The sequence below is a fragment of the Tribolium castaneum genome, chromosome 1 (genome assembly GCF_031307605.1).
Source record: "Tribolium castaneum strain GA2 chromosome 1, icTriCast1.1, whole genome shotgun sequence".
NCBI lineage: Eukaryota > Metazoa > Arthropoda > Insecta > Coleoptera > Tenebrionidae > Tribolium > Tribolium castaneum.
Genome location: NC_087394.1, coordinates 6,916,751 through 6,935,921, shown reverse-complemented (window position 1 = coordinate 6,935,921; position 19,171 = coordinate 6,916,751). Strand labels below are relative to the sequence as shown.

At 28.1% G+C, this 19,171-nt stretch overlaps 1 protein-coding gene across 2 annotated transcripts in view; it reads left to right on the top strand.

Moving 5' to 3' along the window:
- Nca (Neurocalcin) overlaps nucleotides 1-13,183 on the top strand; it is a 73,163-nt gene extending 59,980 nt beyond the window's left edge. The window contains exons 2-4 of one of the 2 annotated variants that reach the window (XM_008201564.3): nucleotides 10-134; nucleotides 4,190-4,497; nucleotides 9,405-13,183. In XM_008201564.3, the coding sequence (XP_008199786.1) occupies nucleotides 65-134; nucleotides 4,190-4,497; nucleotides 9,405-9,599 (573 nt within the window). In that variant the 5' untranslated portion in view covers nucleotides 10-64 and the 3' untranslated portion in view covers nucleotides 9,600-13,183. The remainder of the gene's footprint in view (nucleotides 1-9; nucleotides 135-4,189; nucleotides 4,498-9,404) is intronic. The other variant, XM_964275.4, reaches the window with a different exon arrangement.
- The last annotated feature ends 5,988 nt before the right edge of the window (nucleotides 13,184-19,171 follow it).

The window sequence follows — 19,171 nt, the reverse complement described above, 5'->3', positions numbered from 1 at the left end:
TGATTTAAGGGAGATGACTCGGTTAACTCGGTACAGGGAGCGGCAGTGAGCTGTTCGCAAGACCATGGGGAAGCAGAATAGTAAACTGAAACCGGAAGTTTTGGAAGATCTTAAACAGAACACAGAATTCTCAGGTGAGTTTTTTCGATACAATATTTAACTAATAGTGATAACGCTCACAGTTTACATTTGTTTGCTTACAAACATTGACTCACTCGGTTTACTTTACACATGTTGCAGGAATTAAATTTCGCATAAAAAATTAAACTGATCGCACATTTTATTTTATTTCTCAGTCCTTAAATTCGTTTCTCTTAAGGAAAATTATCAAAAACTACTTTAAAAAAATGGGTAAAAAGGACAAATGTTTACGCTAAATTAATTTTTTTATTTTGTTCAACTTGCAGTCTAGCTCGTTATTCCGTCAGATCACTATTTTCAGTAATAAAAATGTCTTCTATTTCACGACTTTTTTTAATCGATGCCAAACAACAAACTTCTGCATTAAAAATTTAAAATGATCGCAAATATAATTTTTTGTTTGTTTTATATTAATTTTTCAGTTTTAAAATTAGCTTTAGTCATACAGGATATGTCTCAGCTTAGATTTTTGTCTATTAACCATGTTAACTGAATACAAAAAAATAAGGAAAAAAGACTAGTTTTTACTCGAAATTTAAAAAATGTTTTATTTCGTTCAACTTTTTTGTTGAAGAACCGTAAGAACAGTGCTATTTTTTATAGTGAGAATGTCACTTATTTCAATTTTTTTAATCGATGCTGAACAACTCAAAAATTTGTTCTAGCATATATCTTTTTCAGTCTGTTTCTTTCAATATAGCTCAATATTATTTTTTTTATTATAAGATGTATAAATGTATAATTTTGTTTTGTTACGAGTTGGTGTGATTTTGTTCAATTAATACAGAAATCTCTTATTATTTTATTAAGTTAAACTGATGCAAAAAAGCTCAAAAATTGATGATACCTATCCTTTTTTTAGTTTAGTTCGTTCGGTTTAGCATAGCCTTTTAATGACAAAAAAATTGTCTAACTGAAGCAAAAAATTACCAAAATTAATTTTTAAATGAGAGAGATATTTGGTTTTGTTTTTGAAAAGTTATCTGTATTTTGTTAAATTTGTTGCAAAATCGGCTTATTTTTGTATTGTTAACTTCTCTTATTCTAAGAAATTTTATATAAATTTACTCAAGAAAATGCAAACATACGTTTGAATTGAATAATTTTATCTTGTTTCGTTGAATTTGACTTGTATTTAGTTGGCTATTTTGTTCACTTACTACCAGAAATCGTTTAAAAACTGATTCTTCATTTTGATTTCTTCCCACGTTCTTTGAGAAATTTTTGGGAATCGCGTGAATAAAGAAAAAATTGGTTATATTACTAATAAAAGATATTGCAAAAATTTCCTTTAAAATGAGTGACTAAAAGGAAAATACAACATTATTTCAAGTAAGGGAGCTTGTCTTGTTTGTTTGAAGAGTTGTCCATGTTTTTTTTTTGAATTAATTGCAAGATCAGCTTATTTTTCTATTTTAAGAAATTGTATTGAAATTGGTGCAATGTATCTCAAACTTGCTTATGTCGCCATACTTTCTTTTGTTTGTGTCTTTCGACTTAGCGAAAGAAACAAAAAGAAAAGAAAAAAGGAAAAAAGATACAAAAACTCAAATTATTTTGAAACAATATTATCACAATACACTTTTTAATGAATTATTTTGTTTTGTTTCGTGATACCGTTTATTTTTTGTCAATATTTTGTAGAATTGCAAGATAGGCTTATTTTTACATTTTAGTCATAGTTTTTTCAGTTTAGGTCTTCACATATTTTTTGTTTAGTTGATGCTAGTTTTTTAAAAGTTTGGATTAAATTGTTAAAAAAGTATTGATTTAAGTTAACATAACACTATTTTTTCCGTTTTCTTTTTCGACTAGGCGTATTTTTCATTAAGAATCGCACCATTATAAAGAAGAAAATGTTTAAATTATTGAAAAATATGCTTAATTTGTTGAGTCTGGCGAGTTTTTGTTTACTTTTTTGCTCTCAGTTTTGTCTACTTTTTTTCCATTAACGATGCTAATTATAAGTACATACATGATTAAAAAAGATTTTTACAACAAATTTACAAAATGTTTAATTTCGTATAATTTGCGTTATTTTATTAAGGAAATCTTTAGATCATTATTTTTTGTAATGCCAAACAACTCAATAACTTTTCTAGTCTCTTTCTTTCAAATTAAATTTAAATAAGGGAAACGCTTACATAAAGAAGAAAATTATTTAACTAATAAAAAATATTGCAAAAATTTCAAAAAATGAGTTAATTTGTCCTGTTTCGTTCAATATAGTGTTGAATTTCTTCGTAATAGAACTTGTTAATTATAAAAAAATTGCATAAAATCTTTATACTCTAGAATAAGTTATCAACGAAACTAGATTGAATCTGGCTTATTTTTTTAACTAGGTATTGCTCTTATTTTGTTAAATTAATACCGGAAATCTCTTTTAATTCAATGTAAAACAACCAAACATCCAAAAACTGCTTCTGGACGACATACATCTCCTAATAAAAAAATTACAACAATCTGCTTTCATATGAGCTATTTTTGGTCTTGTTTTATTCAATTTGCTTCACTTTTTTGAACTGTTGTTACTATTTTGTTGAAGTAATACCACAAATTGCAAGACGGGCTTAGTCCTGTATTAAAAACTTCTGTTATTAAAAACATATTAAGAATTAATACTAGCCATATTTTTTTCGGTTTATGTCTTTTATGATTCAACGAGAATCTCTTTAAAGAAAAAAAATAATTTAATTTAATTTCATATTATATAAAATGACTAAATAATTTTGGAATGAATTATTTTGTTTTGTTTTGTAGAATCTGGTCTATTTTTTTAAGAACTGTTCTTATTTGTTGAATTAATATAGGAACAAGAAATTTTATGAAATTCATGCAAATCAACTCAAAAAAAAAACGCAGAGAAAATAATTCAATGACTTTTTTGGTCTTGCTTCGTTGAATCTGATTCTTTTTTTTAAGTTCCCTTATTTTAAAATAAGGAATTTTAATAAATCAATGCAAATCCACTCAAAAGCTTCTTCTAGACATTCCTTTGTTTCTTCCGATTAAGCACATTTCAAATAAAAATAGCTTTTATAAAAAAATGTTTAATATTTACCACTTATCAGTTTTTTCTCCTTATTTTTCGATTTAGTTATTTCGTTGTAGCATATCTATTAATCAGAATCGCCAGTAAAGAGAAAGAAAAATATTTAAATATTTTTGTCTCATTTATGAGGTTTAACTACAGCTAGAAATTCAAACTATTATTAATTTATTGTTTTATTTTTAACAAGATATACTAACCAAGAAAGTCCTAGCTGGTTGAAGCTGTAGATATGTAACTTGACCCCTATCCGAGTTTTATTTTAAAGTTGTTTCACTCAATTATGGATTTATTTTTACTCAAACATTTGTAATAAAAAATATTCGTAATTTAGTTTCCTAAGAAACTGTATACTTTTTGTATTGGAAATATTATTATGTCGACATTAAAAATTAGTTCGAATCAAAAAGCCAACGATTGCATTTTCACGAGCTTTCAGATTGCATTTTTTGTTCCAATCTATTCGCAATATTCTGCATTATTTTGTCAAGTATCAAATTTTAAAGCATTCAGAGGATGCTGATGCAGAATTTTATTTCTGTTTGTAGCAATATTAGGATTTTTTTCTTAACACTAAAACAAAATTTAAATTTAATTCCTGCAAATGTACAAAGGGAGCACTTCCTTTCTTTCTTGAAAAACTCTAGTCACAAGTTGTTTTTAATTATATTTGAAACAAAGAAAGAACAGTTTTTTTTCTCTTGTTACACAAATAACACAAATTATTCTTATTATTTTTCGGTCGTACAATTTTTAATGAATTCTTAATTTATGTCTTATGTCTACTTTTTCCACGTCTGCATGTTTATGCAAATATTAACTTGCATACCATCTAGAACATGGCACTATTCTTATCTTCATACAACCGGCGAATAAATCTAATGTTTTCGAATGTAACTTTTTATTGCTTGTAAGCCCGAGAAATGTTTCACGCCATTTTCCCCCCTCTTAGTTACTTTAAAAGCCGTACACAAGTGTTTTCTTCCTTTTTTCTAGACGCTGAGATTCAAGAATGGTACAAAGGATTCCTCAAGGACTGCCCTAGCGGCCACCTTTCCGTCGACGAATTTAAAAAGATCTACGGTAACTTTTTTCCTTACGGTGATGCGAGCAAGTTTGCAGAACATGTTTTTCGTACATTTGATGCGAACGGAGATGGCACCATCGATTTTCGGGAGTTTCTGTGCGCGCTGTCCGTCACCTCTCGAGGAAAACTAGAACAAAAGCTCAAATGGGCCTTTTCAATGTACGACCTAGACGGTAATGGTTATATATCACGGCAAGAGATGCTCGAAATAGTCACGGTGAGGCCATATATAAATATTCATTGTGCGTAAAGTGCGTAGGTTGGGGCTTGTTTTCATGGAGCATTTGCTACTTCTTTCACTCACTCGATTTCATTTGTTTAATTGAGATAATGAAAATTCATTTCACGAAAACGCTACGTTTTAATTAAATAAAAAATGGTTTAAAACACATTAGAAGGGAGGAATAAATTTAACGGACACCAAGTGACCTCACTTTGCTGAATAATACCTGACATTGCAAGATCTACTGATAAAGAATAATGACTTAATAAAGAAAAAATAAAATTGTTTAATCAAAGAGAACAATTACAAAGATCTGCTTTTAAATGAGCAATTTGGATCGCTAACGTTAAAGATGATAAAATTTTATTTTATCTTCGAGAGCGGAGTAGTTAACGGTGAATTTTATCGTCTACTACAATAAAAATAATCCATCCACTTTTAATTTGGTTTAATTACAGAGTTATTTTGATTGACAAATACAAACGTTAAAAAATTCAACAATCAAAGAAACGTTTAAAACAAAAAACAATGATGAAATTAATTTTTCTAGATGATAAAATTTCGTTTTACCATGGAATCAACAGTAGATAAAATACGATTTTATCATTGACGAGGCAATAAATAACTATGAACCATAAGGAAAAAGTACGAAAAATGAACAATTTTCATCGTTTTTTTTAAGAGAAAATCGAAAATTTACTTTTAAATTTTTCGTCTTGTTTCTATTAATTTATTTTGTTTATTTTTTTTAAAGTTGTTTATATTTTGTTAATTTAGTACCAGAAGTTGCAAGTTCGGCTTATTCTTGTATCAAGAACTTCATCCCTTATTTTAAAAAATTGAGTTAAATTGAATTCTTTGGTCTGTCTTTCGGTTTAGCGTATTTTTTTATTAGAAACATTTATAAATATTTTTATTATTATTAAAAATACACTTTAAAAAAGTGAATTATTTTGTTTTGTTAAGAAATTTTTATAAATTGATGTTATGAATACAAAAACTGCTTCCAGACATACTTATTTTAGTTTTTTTTTTAATTTTTTCGACACCTGGTGCTTAAATACTATTTAATTAATGAAAAGTGTATGTGATTCTCTTTCGTTGAGTTGTTAAAAGTTATCTTTTTTTTTCTTTTATGAAATTGATGCAAACCAACTTAAAAAACGGTTTTAATTTTGTAATTTCTAAGAACACTTACAAGAACTTGGTTTATTGTTTTGAAACATTGCTAGAAATTGTAAGATTTTGTCTCATGAAAATTTTCTTTATTTTATGAATTTTAAGTTGATGGAAAACACTTTAAAGCAGATTCTTAATAAGAATACGTTTATACTTTATTCTTTATACGGTTTATTTCTCTCTACTTTGCATATTTTTCAATGCGATTTGCTTTTATAAAGAAAAAGTGCTTATTTAATGAAAAATTTCTTTGGAAAGGAGCTATTTGTTTGCTTGTTTTGTTCAATAGTTGACCTTACTTTTTTTGAACTAACACAAGAAATGTAAAAATTGTCCTTTAATTCTTGCTTAAAGAAATTTTGTTAAATATCTTCTGAAAAACTGGTTTTATTATTTTTATTAATAAATAAAGAAAATAAAGAAAAAATGCAATTACTGCCTTGTTTCTTTCAATCTGGCTATTTTTTTTCGTATTTGCCTTAATCTTGTTAAATACCAGAAATCGTTATCTTAAGTGAAGTTGGCAGCACTGCAGATTGGAAAGACAAAAAAGATGAGACTAATTTATTATTACCAGATTTTTTAAAATTTTATCTATTGCTAAATAAGCAAAAAAAAAACATAAGAGTATGTAATAAAAATTGAGTTAATGTTGAATTATTATTATTATTATTATTTTACATGTAATTTTCAAGATTAATATTATAATTTCGAATAAATCCATTTACCAAGTTAATACGTTTTTCCTTAAAAAAAAATACATCAAAATAAATTAAATAAATCAAAGGCATTTTGAATAAAATTGCTGATTTAAAGTAATACGAGTAAGCAATTCGATTTTTTACTCAAAATTTTCAATTGGTTGTCAATACTTGGCGAGTTTTTGTTGGTTTTGTGATCAACTTTTCACGTAAACTGCTGGCCCAGTAACCTACCAGTCTGTATCCATAATGCACTTCTCAAGCCTCAAAGCTTTTATCCCTGGCTTCGGATGTTCGTGGCTTGTAATAGATTCCCGAATATTGGCAATCTTGAGAGCGAAATAATGTAGTAAATGCTCCAAATTCAGGGCATAACACTTTTTTCGTGCACGTTACATCGCATGGTACGAATATTTTACCATGAAATTAGCCCAATTTGCTCTGGGGGCGGTACAAATGAAAATGATCATTATTTTATTGATACAGTATTCTTATCCAATACATACAGAGTGTCTGCTAAAAGTATTATTTACTACTACATTGCAAAAACCTAGTCACAGAGCTGTAAATAAAACTTTTGCCCGTATAAAAACAAATAAAGAAAAATGTAAATCAAACAATTGCAAAACAGAAAAAAAAGCTTTAATAAAGAAAAGTGCTTTAGCTTTATTTAAATTAAAATGAAAAGTAGTCTTTTGCTGCTCCAAAATCCCATTTTTCTTCATCGAATTTTATAAATATACGGACACTTTTACAATATTCTTCTAAATGTTGTATACTGTATTTGGAGTCCTAATAATAATTTTCATCTGAAAATTGGTTCTCAGCCCTAATCCGTTAGGTCCTTCTGAATAGAAATATTTTCATGATGGCGATTTTTGTATTTAAAAAAGGAATTATTCATGTTTTGAGTTTTTGCGTATTTGCAGGTTTTACTTTGCAAGTTGGAGTTTATTAAAAATAAACAAAAAATTTGGTCTGATCTAAAATGGCGTTTAAAAAAAATTCTAAGTTTTTGCTATTAGATTTTGCTAAAACGAATTGGAGAACTAGGACAGAAATCACATAAGTTTTAGTGCGTCTTTTTATTTCGGAAAATTTTGTTAATAAACCAGTGAAATCGTCAAGATTAAATCACAGTGTCTTTTTTTTTGTCTTTTTTGATTATTTAAGCGATTTAAAAAAATGTAAAATCGCTTCGAAAAATCACGAAATTTGATCAAAATTGATGTTATTCTGTTTGTTTCACTTGATTTTTGTTGGTTTTTGATCGAAGTTTCGTCAAGAAATAATCCAAAGAAACAAAAATTGATAGAAAATTGTGTTTTTTTTACCTTTTCCGACTTTTTAAAACCATATTTTAGTTTTGGTGAGATCTTGCTTTATCAGACGGAAAAAACTAAAAATTTTTATGTTTGTTTCTTTCGAGCGTTAAAAAAGATAAAAAGACAAACTTTTTTATTTTAAAAATCGGTAACTCTTGTCATTATTTTCATGGAGCATATGCTAGTTCTACCACTCAGTTTTTAATAAACAGCTACTTAGTGCCTCTATGTTGATCTCAGTTTACTGAGTAATACCAGAAATTGCAAGATCATCGGAAAGACACACAGAATAAAAAAATTGTAAAATCAAATAAATAAATTACAAAAATCTGCTTTCAAAGGAACAATCAGTTTTTTTTTTTTTGAAAAGTTGCAAGTTGTATTGAAAACTTTTCTTTTATATTAAGGAATTTGATTTAACTTAATGCAAAACATCACAAAAATTGATTTTAAACAAATTCAATGAGAATTTCTTTTCAAAAAGGACAAAAAATTAAAGAAACACTTTGAAACTAAATATTTGTCTTGTTTAATGTATACAATTTTTTTAAGGGTTTTCTTTTTTATTTTGTTGCATTATAACAGAAGTTCTTTGCTTTAAGAAATTTGATGTTAAAGAACTTAAAATTAAAAACTGGTTCAAGATTCAGTTTTGCTCTTTATTTCTTCAGATTAATAAATAAAAAAATGTTCAGTCAAAGAAAAAAAATACAAAAAGCGGATTTCACGATGAGAACGTTTTAGCATACGCGACTTTCTATCGAAATTTTGAAAAAAGAAAAAGTTTTTTTGAATTGTCTATTTTAACTCTTTTCATTTTTAAAGATTTTAAAATCCAGTTGGGTGATTAAAAGAGAAAGCGTTTATCTTTTCCTTTAGTGTGTCCAAAAGTGGAAAAAAGTTTGAAGAACTTTAAAGTACTCATAAGCCATAGTACAATTTTTTCAGAAGGAATGCCAATGAATGTCTCAATTTTTATTTTACTAATAAATGAAAGACAATTTAACTATCTATCGACCTGTATCAACGTGCCCTACACTTACTTGTGAAAATGTTCAAATTACGAGCGTGTTTTTTTTTGACATTGCGGAAAATTTAGTAGTCACAGATATTTTTGCCTATGCTATCAAAGAAACATTTCCCATTAAATAAATGAGAAGTTCGTTTTAAAATTCTCTTAAAATACTTTCTGTCAATAGAGATTGATTCTTCTCGATTGTTAGTGAAATAAAAATTAAAGTAACATTTCACTTGAAAATATTGAGTTATGGATATTTTTAGTCCTACAAACAAGGGGTGTGTTAACTTTTTCGACATTTGAAAATAACAAATAGAACTTAAGCTTTTTTTAAATGCCCGAATACGATTACAAAATATATTTTAAAATGGCCAAAGTTACCGATTTTTGACGTGAGAGGTGCAGATCCAAAAGGCCTAAATATTTCGAAAACGGCTAAATTAAGGCATTTAGGGAAAGCTGTAAAAACTCCATTACAATAACTCATCGAAATTTAAAAAAATTACCGGAAAAATTTTTCATTGTGCAGATCCCAGCGTATAGATAAATTTCAGTTGAATATATCATTAAAACTCGCTAGAACTCCTAATAATTCTAATGTGGGGTTTAGACGGAACAGTAATAATTAATAATGTAATAAATTCAAAAACTGTTGATTTTATTATGACCTTTTGTCAGGCAATCTACAAGATGGTGGGGTCTGTGATGAAGATGCCTGAAGACGAGAGTACGCCCGAGAAACGTACCGACAAAATCTTCCGCCAGATGGACCGAAACAAGGACGGCAAACTAAGCCTCGAGGAGTTCATCGAGGGAGCAAAAAGCGATCCTTCCATCGTACGACTCCTCCAATGCGACCCCCAAGCGCAGTAGCCTAAGACCGCAAAGCCGGTCACCAGAGACTCTTTATCTTAAGTTTTTATCAACCACTCTTGTGTGATCGCGGGGTTTCCGCGTCGACATCCCGGTTATATAATAACTAGAGTTAGAAAAAGATGGATGTCTGTCTGGATTCGTAAGTAAAACATCACGTTGTTGTGTTTCCATTTAACCGCGGATTGTTATGCTCACCCTCGCATAGATTTTAGTGACAGAATATTTAATCCTAATTTAATTTAGAAATAACTTTAAGCAGAACTATCTACCTACTTATATTGAATTTCAGTGGCGATCTATAACTTATAATATTGCAATTGATGATATCTCAAGTACTCTACTATCACTATCCAAATATATCAATTGAATGTTACTGTTTTCAAAGTTTTTATGTGATTCGAGAAACGTTGAATGTAGATGGTATATTTTATTGTAATATTCTAATGTTATCTCGATGGTAATTGGTGCTTAACTGTCGGGCGGACTCGCGACCGAAATTAGTTTAGAATTTCATGCCGAAACAAGCTCATTGCTGCGATTTTTCTAAATTTAAAATGTATCTCAAAAACTAATATTCAAATCAGTGTTTGCTGTTAAATACTGGTTGAGTTCATTTTTTCAGAATATTTCCTTATAATTTTATAATTAAAATTGATTAATTTTTAAAAATCATTATTATTTCTCATGTCATTCTAAAACAAGGTGCTCAAATGTTGTCTGTTCCAAAAATATGATAAACAATGCCGTTAGTCACAATAATAAAATAAATAAAAAGAGTTTTAATCTAAACATATCTGAAAATTTGCATTTGTGTTGTTTTTTTCTATTTATTCAGTCTTTAATTGAAGGTTCATTGGTGATTCAAAAATCACAAAAATAAGTAAAAAACTTTGTCTAAAATGGAGATTTTAAACGAAATTTTCTCTTTTTGTTACATGAGATACTTTTTTTTGGTTATTTCTTCGTTTTTTTTTTAAATACTTTGTCAAAGTGTCAAAAATCTCGGAATTAATTCGAAAATGATATTACTTTGTTTGTTACACTTGAATTTAGTTGGTTTTTGATGGCAATTTCGCCAAAAAAAAATTGGAGACACAAAATTTGGTAGAAACTTCTAACGTCTAACTTACCTTCTCAGTTTTTTGTGAAATTTTGTTAAATTATTCCGAAAAATCCCAAAATTGGATCAAAAATGATTTCTTAGAGTCAATCGAAATTTTGTAAAAAAATAACCCGAAAAAATTAATAACTAAAATTAAGAAAGTTACTAAATTCTGTTAGAAATTACACTATTATAGCTTTTTTCTTGCGTTTATTAGCACGTTTTCAAGTTAGTAACATATTTTTTTTTTGCAAAATTTCGGCACAAACAGGCCAAAAATGTATCAAATCAAGCCAAAAATGATGTTAAATTTGCCGTTCTACAGTGTTTAGGCATGTTTTTGAAATAAAAACTAAAGTTTTTTCTGGGATCAATAGCGACAGAATTAACCGAAAAAAAAACATCATGCTGAGTTATTTTTAATGTTTTTTTCTATTTGTTCGGTTTTTAATTGATAAGATTCATTGGAGATCAAAAATCACAAAAACTTCGTCAAAAATAAGCAAAAACTTTTGGCTAAAATGGTGTTTTTAAACGAAATTTTCGCTTTTTGTTGTGACATTTTGCTAAAAAACTGTCTTAAAAATCACTAAATTAGGACAATTACCTAAGTTCTGGTGCGTACTTTATTAAAATTTTGTTGAAAACAAGCGAAAATGACGAGATTAAACCAACCATTGGTTACTTTTGTCCTTTGATTGTTTTAACGTTTTTTTTTTGGAAATATTTTCTTAAAATTGTTCGACATTTTGTTTGTTGCATTCGAATTTAGTTGATTTTTTAACCCAATTTTGTCAAAAAATAAACCGAAAAAACATATTTTGGGAGAAAATTGTGTTATTTTTGCTATTTTGTGACCGAAATATCGCGAAATTGAACCAAAAATGACATTGTTTCCCTTTTTTGAGCACTTCAGCATATACGATTTTTTTTTTCGAAATTTTATGAAAAATAAGAGCTCAAACATGAACAAATTCATTCAAAAATTGTGGTTATGTTTAAAAAAAAAATCACAAAATTTAGCCGGCAATTACATTATTTTAGCTTTTTCCTGTATTTTAACATGTTTGTCAGTTAGAAATACAAATATTTCTCAAATTGGTTAAAAGCAAGCTGAAAATGTATTATATTATGCCAAAAATATTGATAAACTTGCTTTTTTACATTTTTGAACACCAAGTGTTTTCGGATATTTTCGCCAAACAAAAAACTTGGTCGAAAATAGTGTTTTTTTAAACAAAATTTTCTGTTTTTGTTTGGGATTTTGTTAAAATTTACCAAATTAAGGCAATAATTACATTGTGACAATTATTTTGCAAAACTTTGTTTAATACATCCAAAAATGAGCCGATAACATGTTTTTATTTTTACATATTCAAGCAAGTTTTAATTTTTTTTTAGAAAATTTTTGTCAAAATTGTCCTAGAAATTAGTTCTTTATCCAATAAAAAATAAATCGAATGTGATGTTGTTTTACTCAATACATTTTCGATGAATTTTCTTTTTATCTCGAGCTCATTACTCAAATATTAAAAAAACTATTAGAAAAATTTTCGTTTCCCTCCAAGAAATTGATCTAAAAAAAAAATTTTCAAGATCATATAATACGAAAAAAAGCATAAACTTACAACTTTTGGACATTTCATTAAAAAGGCGCAAAACCCCGTTTCTAAATATTTATTAAATTTTTAAAATTGTTATTTATTTTAGAATGGCACCAGAAATAATAATTAATTAGTGGATAATCTAAGATTTTTAGATATTTTAATATAAGTAATTGTAGAACAATGCGTAGAGAAAAAAATCAAGTATTTAACAAGAAACGCTGATTTTTGTATAATTTTGATTAAATAATTGTGCTTTCCAACAAAGCACTTTGTAATAATGTGTAAAATAAAAGAATTTCACCAGTTTTTTTAATGCTCTTTGTAGTTTTTAATTTTTTATACTTTCTATAGTAGGTGTTAAAGTTCTTCGTTTGATTAAAAACAAAAGATGAAGTGAAATGCGTGTAATTTTTTATACGTTTCCAACAATTCTCAAATTTATAAAAAGCCAGATTTTGGCGTGAAATTATTAAGTACTCTCTTTAGGTCGATGATTTCCGCCCGTTTTCACCTGCCGCGTTATTACTACGAATCTCGTTCCAATTATTTATACATCTCGTTCTGCACTACTTACTTTGACTTGAATTGGATGTGTTCGAGAATAAAATTATGATATACCATAGATATTACTATTGATAGAGTCATGCGTCAAATTGAGGCCTAACAAAACCATTATACTGCAATAGTTCTAGTCGTCTGTTATGACAGTTAGTTTTGTACTGCGGTCCGTCCAAGGGCCGTCGCACAAACCAAGTGCAAGCACACGAACATGTCTTGATCTTCCCATGTCTTGCGCGATTGTGGTTTTGATTATCAATACTACTTGTCTAATACATGTAATATCAAAATAAATTTGCTGATGCATTAATCAACACCGATGTCTTATTCTTATCTTTCCTTTTTTCCCAAAGCTGGAGACTCCCACGAGGGCTTTACTTCATCACAGCGTAACATCATATTGATAATTCTGTTAGAAAATACAGTTGGTTTAACACTTGAGACGGGATGAGATTACACACTGTTTCCGACGAGACTTTCTACACCATATAAAATTGAAGTGGTGTGTATTAGTAATTTTTCATCAACTCTGTTATAAAAGATATTGGGTTTCGAGAAGCTTTGTGTCTTCGAGGAAAACCATAAAACTTACACGTTGCGCCCCAAAAAATCCTGTTTTCCAATTAATTATTATAATCAGCGTCTTCGTGCAAAAAAATATCAAAGTCTACTCTAATTATTAATTCAAATGATCACCATGTAGATACTTTTCCTTTTGAAGTAAAGTTGAAAAAAATTGTTCAATAAATTGTGTGTTTTTGTCAAAGAAGTAAAATTCATTAAAACTTAAAAACAGGAAACGCAAAAAACAAAGACGGTTTTTGTTATGAGATTTGAAGACTTCGCAGAACAAATCAGCTTTCAGGAAATGACCAAAAGAGGTAGGTATTATATTTAACTCTTTTCTAAGTTTGTGATTACTGATTAGTATTAGTATTACAAAAAATATACAAATGTACAAGCTACAAGTAAAATTATCGTAATAAAACCTGGATTAATAAATGAGAAACGTTTTCATCAAGATTTAAATTCGAAAAGAGGTACAGCAAAGTTTTTGGGATAAAGAGAAACTGACACTAATCAGTGCACAAAAAGAAAAAATCTGTGCCATTTTTAATTTTTCAAAGGTTTTGAATCAATCTTTTTGTGGTGTCTTTAACATTCGTTATTGACGTGATTAACAACTTCTTAAATATTTTATTGGCTTTAAAATATCACCAAGTAAGTGTAAATTAAGCCCAAACTACTTTTTCTATGTTTGTGTTTAAATTATCCTAACAAATTCTGGGAAGCTTAAGCGATGAACACGGTGAATGTTTCCATCAAGATTTAAAGTCTTATTAAGAGGATTATCAAGGTTTTTGGAATAAAAATATGTTGTTCTTTTACTATTAGTCTACATTAAGATAAACTCACCCTGATTGTACTAAAGAAGAACCAGTCTGTAACATTTTTAATGTTGCAAAAATTGTCTCAAATACTTATCCTTTGTAACGAATATTTAAGAAACTTGTCCAATTTTTTTTTCGACTTCAGTGTCAGACTTAGGGATAATTATTCTACTGATAGGTACACATTGGTTTCACCTCTTGGTAAAAAACTTTGTAAACTAGTGTAATTTCTGTTTTATGAAAGAAAAAGATTATTTTTGTTAATAGGATTTTACTATCAAAAATTACAAGTCCTAAAAAATTGGACGTCTATTATTAATGACTAACTGGCTACCAAATTTTCTTGTGTTGTCAGTCAGCGATTTTACTTTCGCTTTTGAAATGGATAAAAGCAACGAAAATAGAAAAATAAGTAAAAATAAAAAGTGACAGAAAATTTCCGTTTATGGGAAATCTGTTAGTGCGATGAAAAATGATAAAGGTTTTCCTTGTACTATAATTAATGGTTTTTGAGAAAAATCAGCACTGTTGGGCATAATGGCACCATATCTAATTTAATGTAACAATAATAACATTAGTCATTGCAGATTAATTTGAGCCAAGATTGTATAACTTCGTGGATAGTTTTTTTTCACAACGACTGCACGTAATACTTAACGGTAATAACACATAATTGTAAATTGGCAGCGGATGAAATACTAAAGCAACAATTTTTAGACATTTATCTACTTATTTCAACAAATATAAAAGTTCCAGCGGCTGCAAGAATCACTGTTTCCATGCTTAATTTAATAAATAATTACCGATACTTTTAATTTCAATATTTTAATAGCGCATCGAAAAACTGAAATAAAATAATGTAATAATCTAACATAACGAAAATACCTTTAAACATACTAGTAGGAGTTTAACTTAAACTACACCCATGTAGAGACTACAATAAAATGTAGGTAAATCTGTCTTTAGTACTATTTGTTAAAAATTTTGAATAACAAAAACACAAAAAAATCCAACATTAAACGTTTATTTTAAACAGCCATGAAGTGGTCATCCTCGGTGAGAATATGGTTGAAACGTGTTGTGTTTAAAACAAACGTTTGGTGTGTTGGAAAGAAATTCCAACAAAAAATTAAAAAGTATGTAACAGAATACCTGTAAGATGATAAAATCTGTTTGTACTTTAATTTTATAAGTTGTAATTTGTACTTTTGTATTTTATAAAACAAAATTTAAAAGCTACAAACTACAAATCTATTAGTAAATATGAATAAATAATAATTTACAAGCATTTTAACATTTGGAACCTAACAGCAAACTTTACTGATTCGCTGAAACGCTTGAAACACCTGTATAAAGTTAAAATTCGCAAAATTCACAATTTCAAGTGTAATTTTTTTGTTATTTCAAATTGTTGTCCTGAAATTTTACACAAATGGAATAAATAACCATATCTTTAGATTTTTTTTTCTATCAAGTGAAAGCGCTTATTAGTGGGTTAAATATTTTTCTTTAAATTAAGTAGTAATAAATTAGTAATTAATTTATCTAGTACTAATTGTCATTATTATTATTATTGTAATTATTAACTTTTCCAAAACTACAGTATGTTGGGTAAAAACCGAACGATTTTTTAAAATCCACAACTGTACGAAAAAGTGTCTTTTGTTTAAATAAATAATTAATTGTCTAGATTATTTTTAACTAACATAAACGTAAATCAGAAAACAAATATACTTTTTTAATATTAAACATTCACCTAAAATGAATAAAATGTTTTAATTATTTTTTATTTACTTAAATCCTGTAATATTGATCCAATAAAAAATTTGTTCTAAATAAATCTACGATAATCCATAATAGGAAAAAGTTAAATGTACTTCCTAAGTATAAATCATTGGCACTAGGTGAAAAATTGTAAAATAAATAAAAACATAACAATAACAGGCAGCTAAACATTTTTAACGCTATCTAAACACAGCAAGTAAGTATTCCACTTTAAATTTGTTTATTTAATTTTTTGATTTTTCTGTAAATTTGCAATTTCTATACCAATTTATTTTTTACAAGAGCCAGCAGACGTATATAAAACAAAATTTCGAAAATTGACATTCAGTGTCTCAACCCTCCCAGGAAATCATTAGAGTGGCAATTTTATTTTAATACCAAGCATTTTACACCATTTTACTTAGAAAATGACAATTATTTACCGAGCAATTAATTAGTATCCATTAATAACAACTGTATAATAATTATGTGTACTCGAATTCCAATTCAAATTTGTGTTGTTTTTTGCGATTATAAAGTGGAAGAAAAAAAATTCGTAAAATGTGGCGATATTTTATTAGCATTTAGTTGTTCTGTAAACGCCAAATCGCACTACCTTTTCATGGTGTATTAAGTATATTCGATATAATAATTAATAACACAAGGTCAAAACACAAAATAAAAACATATTAGTTTGATATTAATAAACAAGACTTCGTTTACGAAGTTTGAACAACACTAGAGCATACGAGAAGGAGATTCTACACATCTGAAAAAATAATTAAAAAATCACAAATCATGAGCTACATTTACGTACGGAAACAAACATTCGATAGTCTAAACGAATCCCAGCCAAAACAATGCTCTCATTTTTGGTACAATTTGTTAGAAACGTCAAAAGAATTTTTACGTTTTCTAGATTCCAGTAGTACCAAGGAGCTCCACTCAAAGTAAAAAAAATATTGCTCGTCTAAAGCAAAATGCTAGAAAAATAGTTACGAGTAATTTGTTTACAGACCACATTTATCAACTGTTGACCTGTCCAGCAAAACAATATAGTAATGCTCATAGTACTTGCGAGAAACAAGAATACTCGTATTTTTAAAATGTTGGTCATGGTGTCCGCAAACTACAACTAATTCTGTCACGAATTTTGAAATTTTCGCAGAAAAATTACATTTATAATGAATGCAAAACTACTGATGTAAAGAATAATCCCAATTAGGAGAAAAATTGGCATTGCTGTGACAGTAACATTCACACTCATTTTCACCAACCTGTAAATAATTTATCTAAAAATATTTGTTTCAAATTAAACTGTTTAATATACTTTGTTAAATCATTATGATGTGCAATACAATCTCGTAAGGATTTTCCTATTTGTTGTTGGTACCGAGTGTCCTGCAAATATTTCCACTGTTTTTCATGATCTGTTTGATACGTTTCAAACAAATATTCTTCTATAAGAAAAAATTGTAACTGCGCTTCTAGAAACACATAAGCAAAACCAAAACTGATTCTTAAAAAATGATAATACAAGAATGGAAATCCTGCTAAATAAAGATAGTAAGGAATAAAGGCCCATTCGCCAAAATATTCCTCAAAAACTCGAACACAAATAAGAAGCTCCCTCTGTGTTCCAAAATACGGAATATTGACACCTAATGCACTCAAAAGAATCACCAAGATGCATAACAGACAGCCATTTATAGTCTGGCATTTTCTCTTGAGTTTTGTTTGGGCATCTTTTCGTATCATGTTAAGAGGCCAACGAGTGTTACACTGAAACGCCAACACTTCGAAAATTTCCTTTCCCAAAATCACAGGAAGAACAGCTGTGACAATCATCTCAAAAATGACGAGTGTTAGGCTAAAGATAACGGTTTTATTTCACTTACAAGTAGAAAAAATGTCGTTATAGGACCATATCTAATTAAAAGGTTTATGTTAAAGTTGGTGAGCATGTAGTAAATCTCTAAACAAATTTCAATTGTGTAGAATATAATAATAAAAATGCTCCAAAATATTGTTACTTTGTAACTGACATTAATAAAAAGTAGTGTTCTTAACACAATAAAAGGGTCTGAAAATTTGTAAATTAATAAAAAATTTTTTATAGTAGGTACTGATCTAGTTGTTACCATCAAATTCGCACATCATGGTAGGTGATGGAAAATCTCCACTAAACTAATATATAAATGTTGTGTAAGTATCGATAAGTCGTTAGCCAACGTCTGAAGTATTTAACATTTTGCTCATTAACTACTCATTTATACAGAAAGAGAATTAAAATTTAATTAAAGATGTAAATAATTCCAAGTTAACATTTACCTTACGTTGATAAGTTAATAGTGAAACCTCTCATTCGATTTATTAGAAACTAAAATTGTTAATCATTTCGTTATGCTGCTCTAAATAGCAAACACCCATTATAATTTTATTGTCACCAGAAATGCAGAATTTTTATTTAAAATTACATTACAAACCACGATTAACAAATAACTCGAATAAAATTAAAAAAAATTAAATAAAAAAGTTAAAACAAAAATAGGTACTATTCTAAAAATCAACAAAAACATATTAACAAAGGTTCATTATTAGTTACAGTTTCTCGTATACAGGGTGTGTCAATAGTGGGTTACTGCTAAGTCCTAAGATATGCAACCAAAAATACTAATTGCACTTATATCTGGATACTTTTTGATTTTTATAAACATCAATTGAATCAACAGTGGTTTTTATTTTTTAAATACATTAGTCTGTAATGAAATTTTAGCAAAACTGTCGAAACAAAGTTGACACTATCCAGAACAATGTGATCGTGGATTAATTTTAAATTATTAAATAATTACCGATCTGGTCACCTGGAATCTGTATTATTTCAGTATTATAATGGGTTGCATATTTAAAAAAACTCAGAAGTAACCTACTATTGACTCACCCTGTATATTATTTCTTGGTCGAGGCATAGGGGAAGGTGGGGCAGGTTGTTACATTTTTTATATTTTTTTCTTGCAATTTATTACTTCAGCGAAAAATCTACATACATATGTGTACATTAAACTCAAATTATAAAATTATTATATATCTCTAATAATAGGCAATTTTCTTCTGTGAACGTGCCCTAAGAAAAATGTAACAATGTGC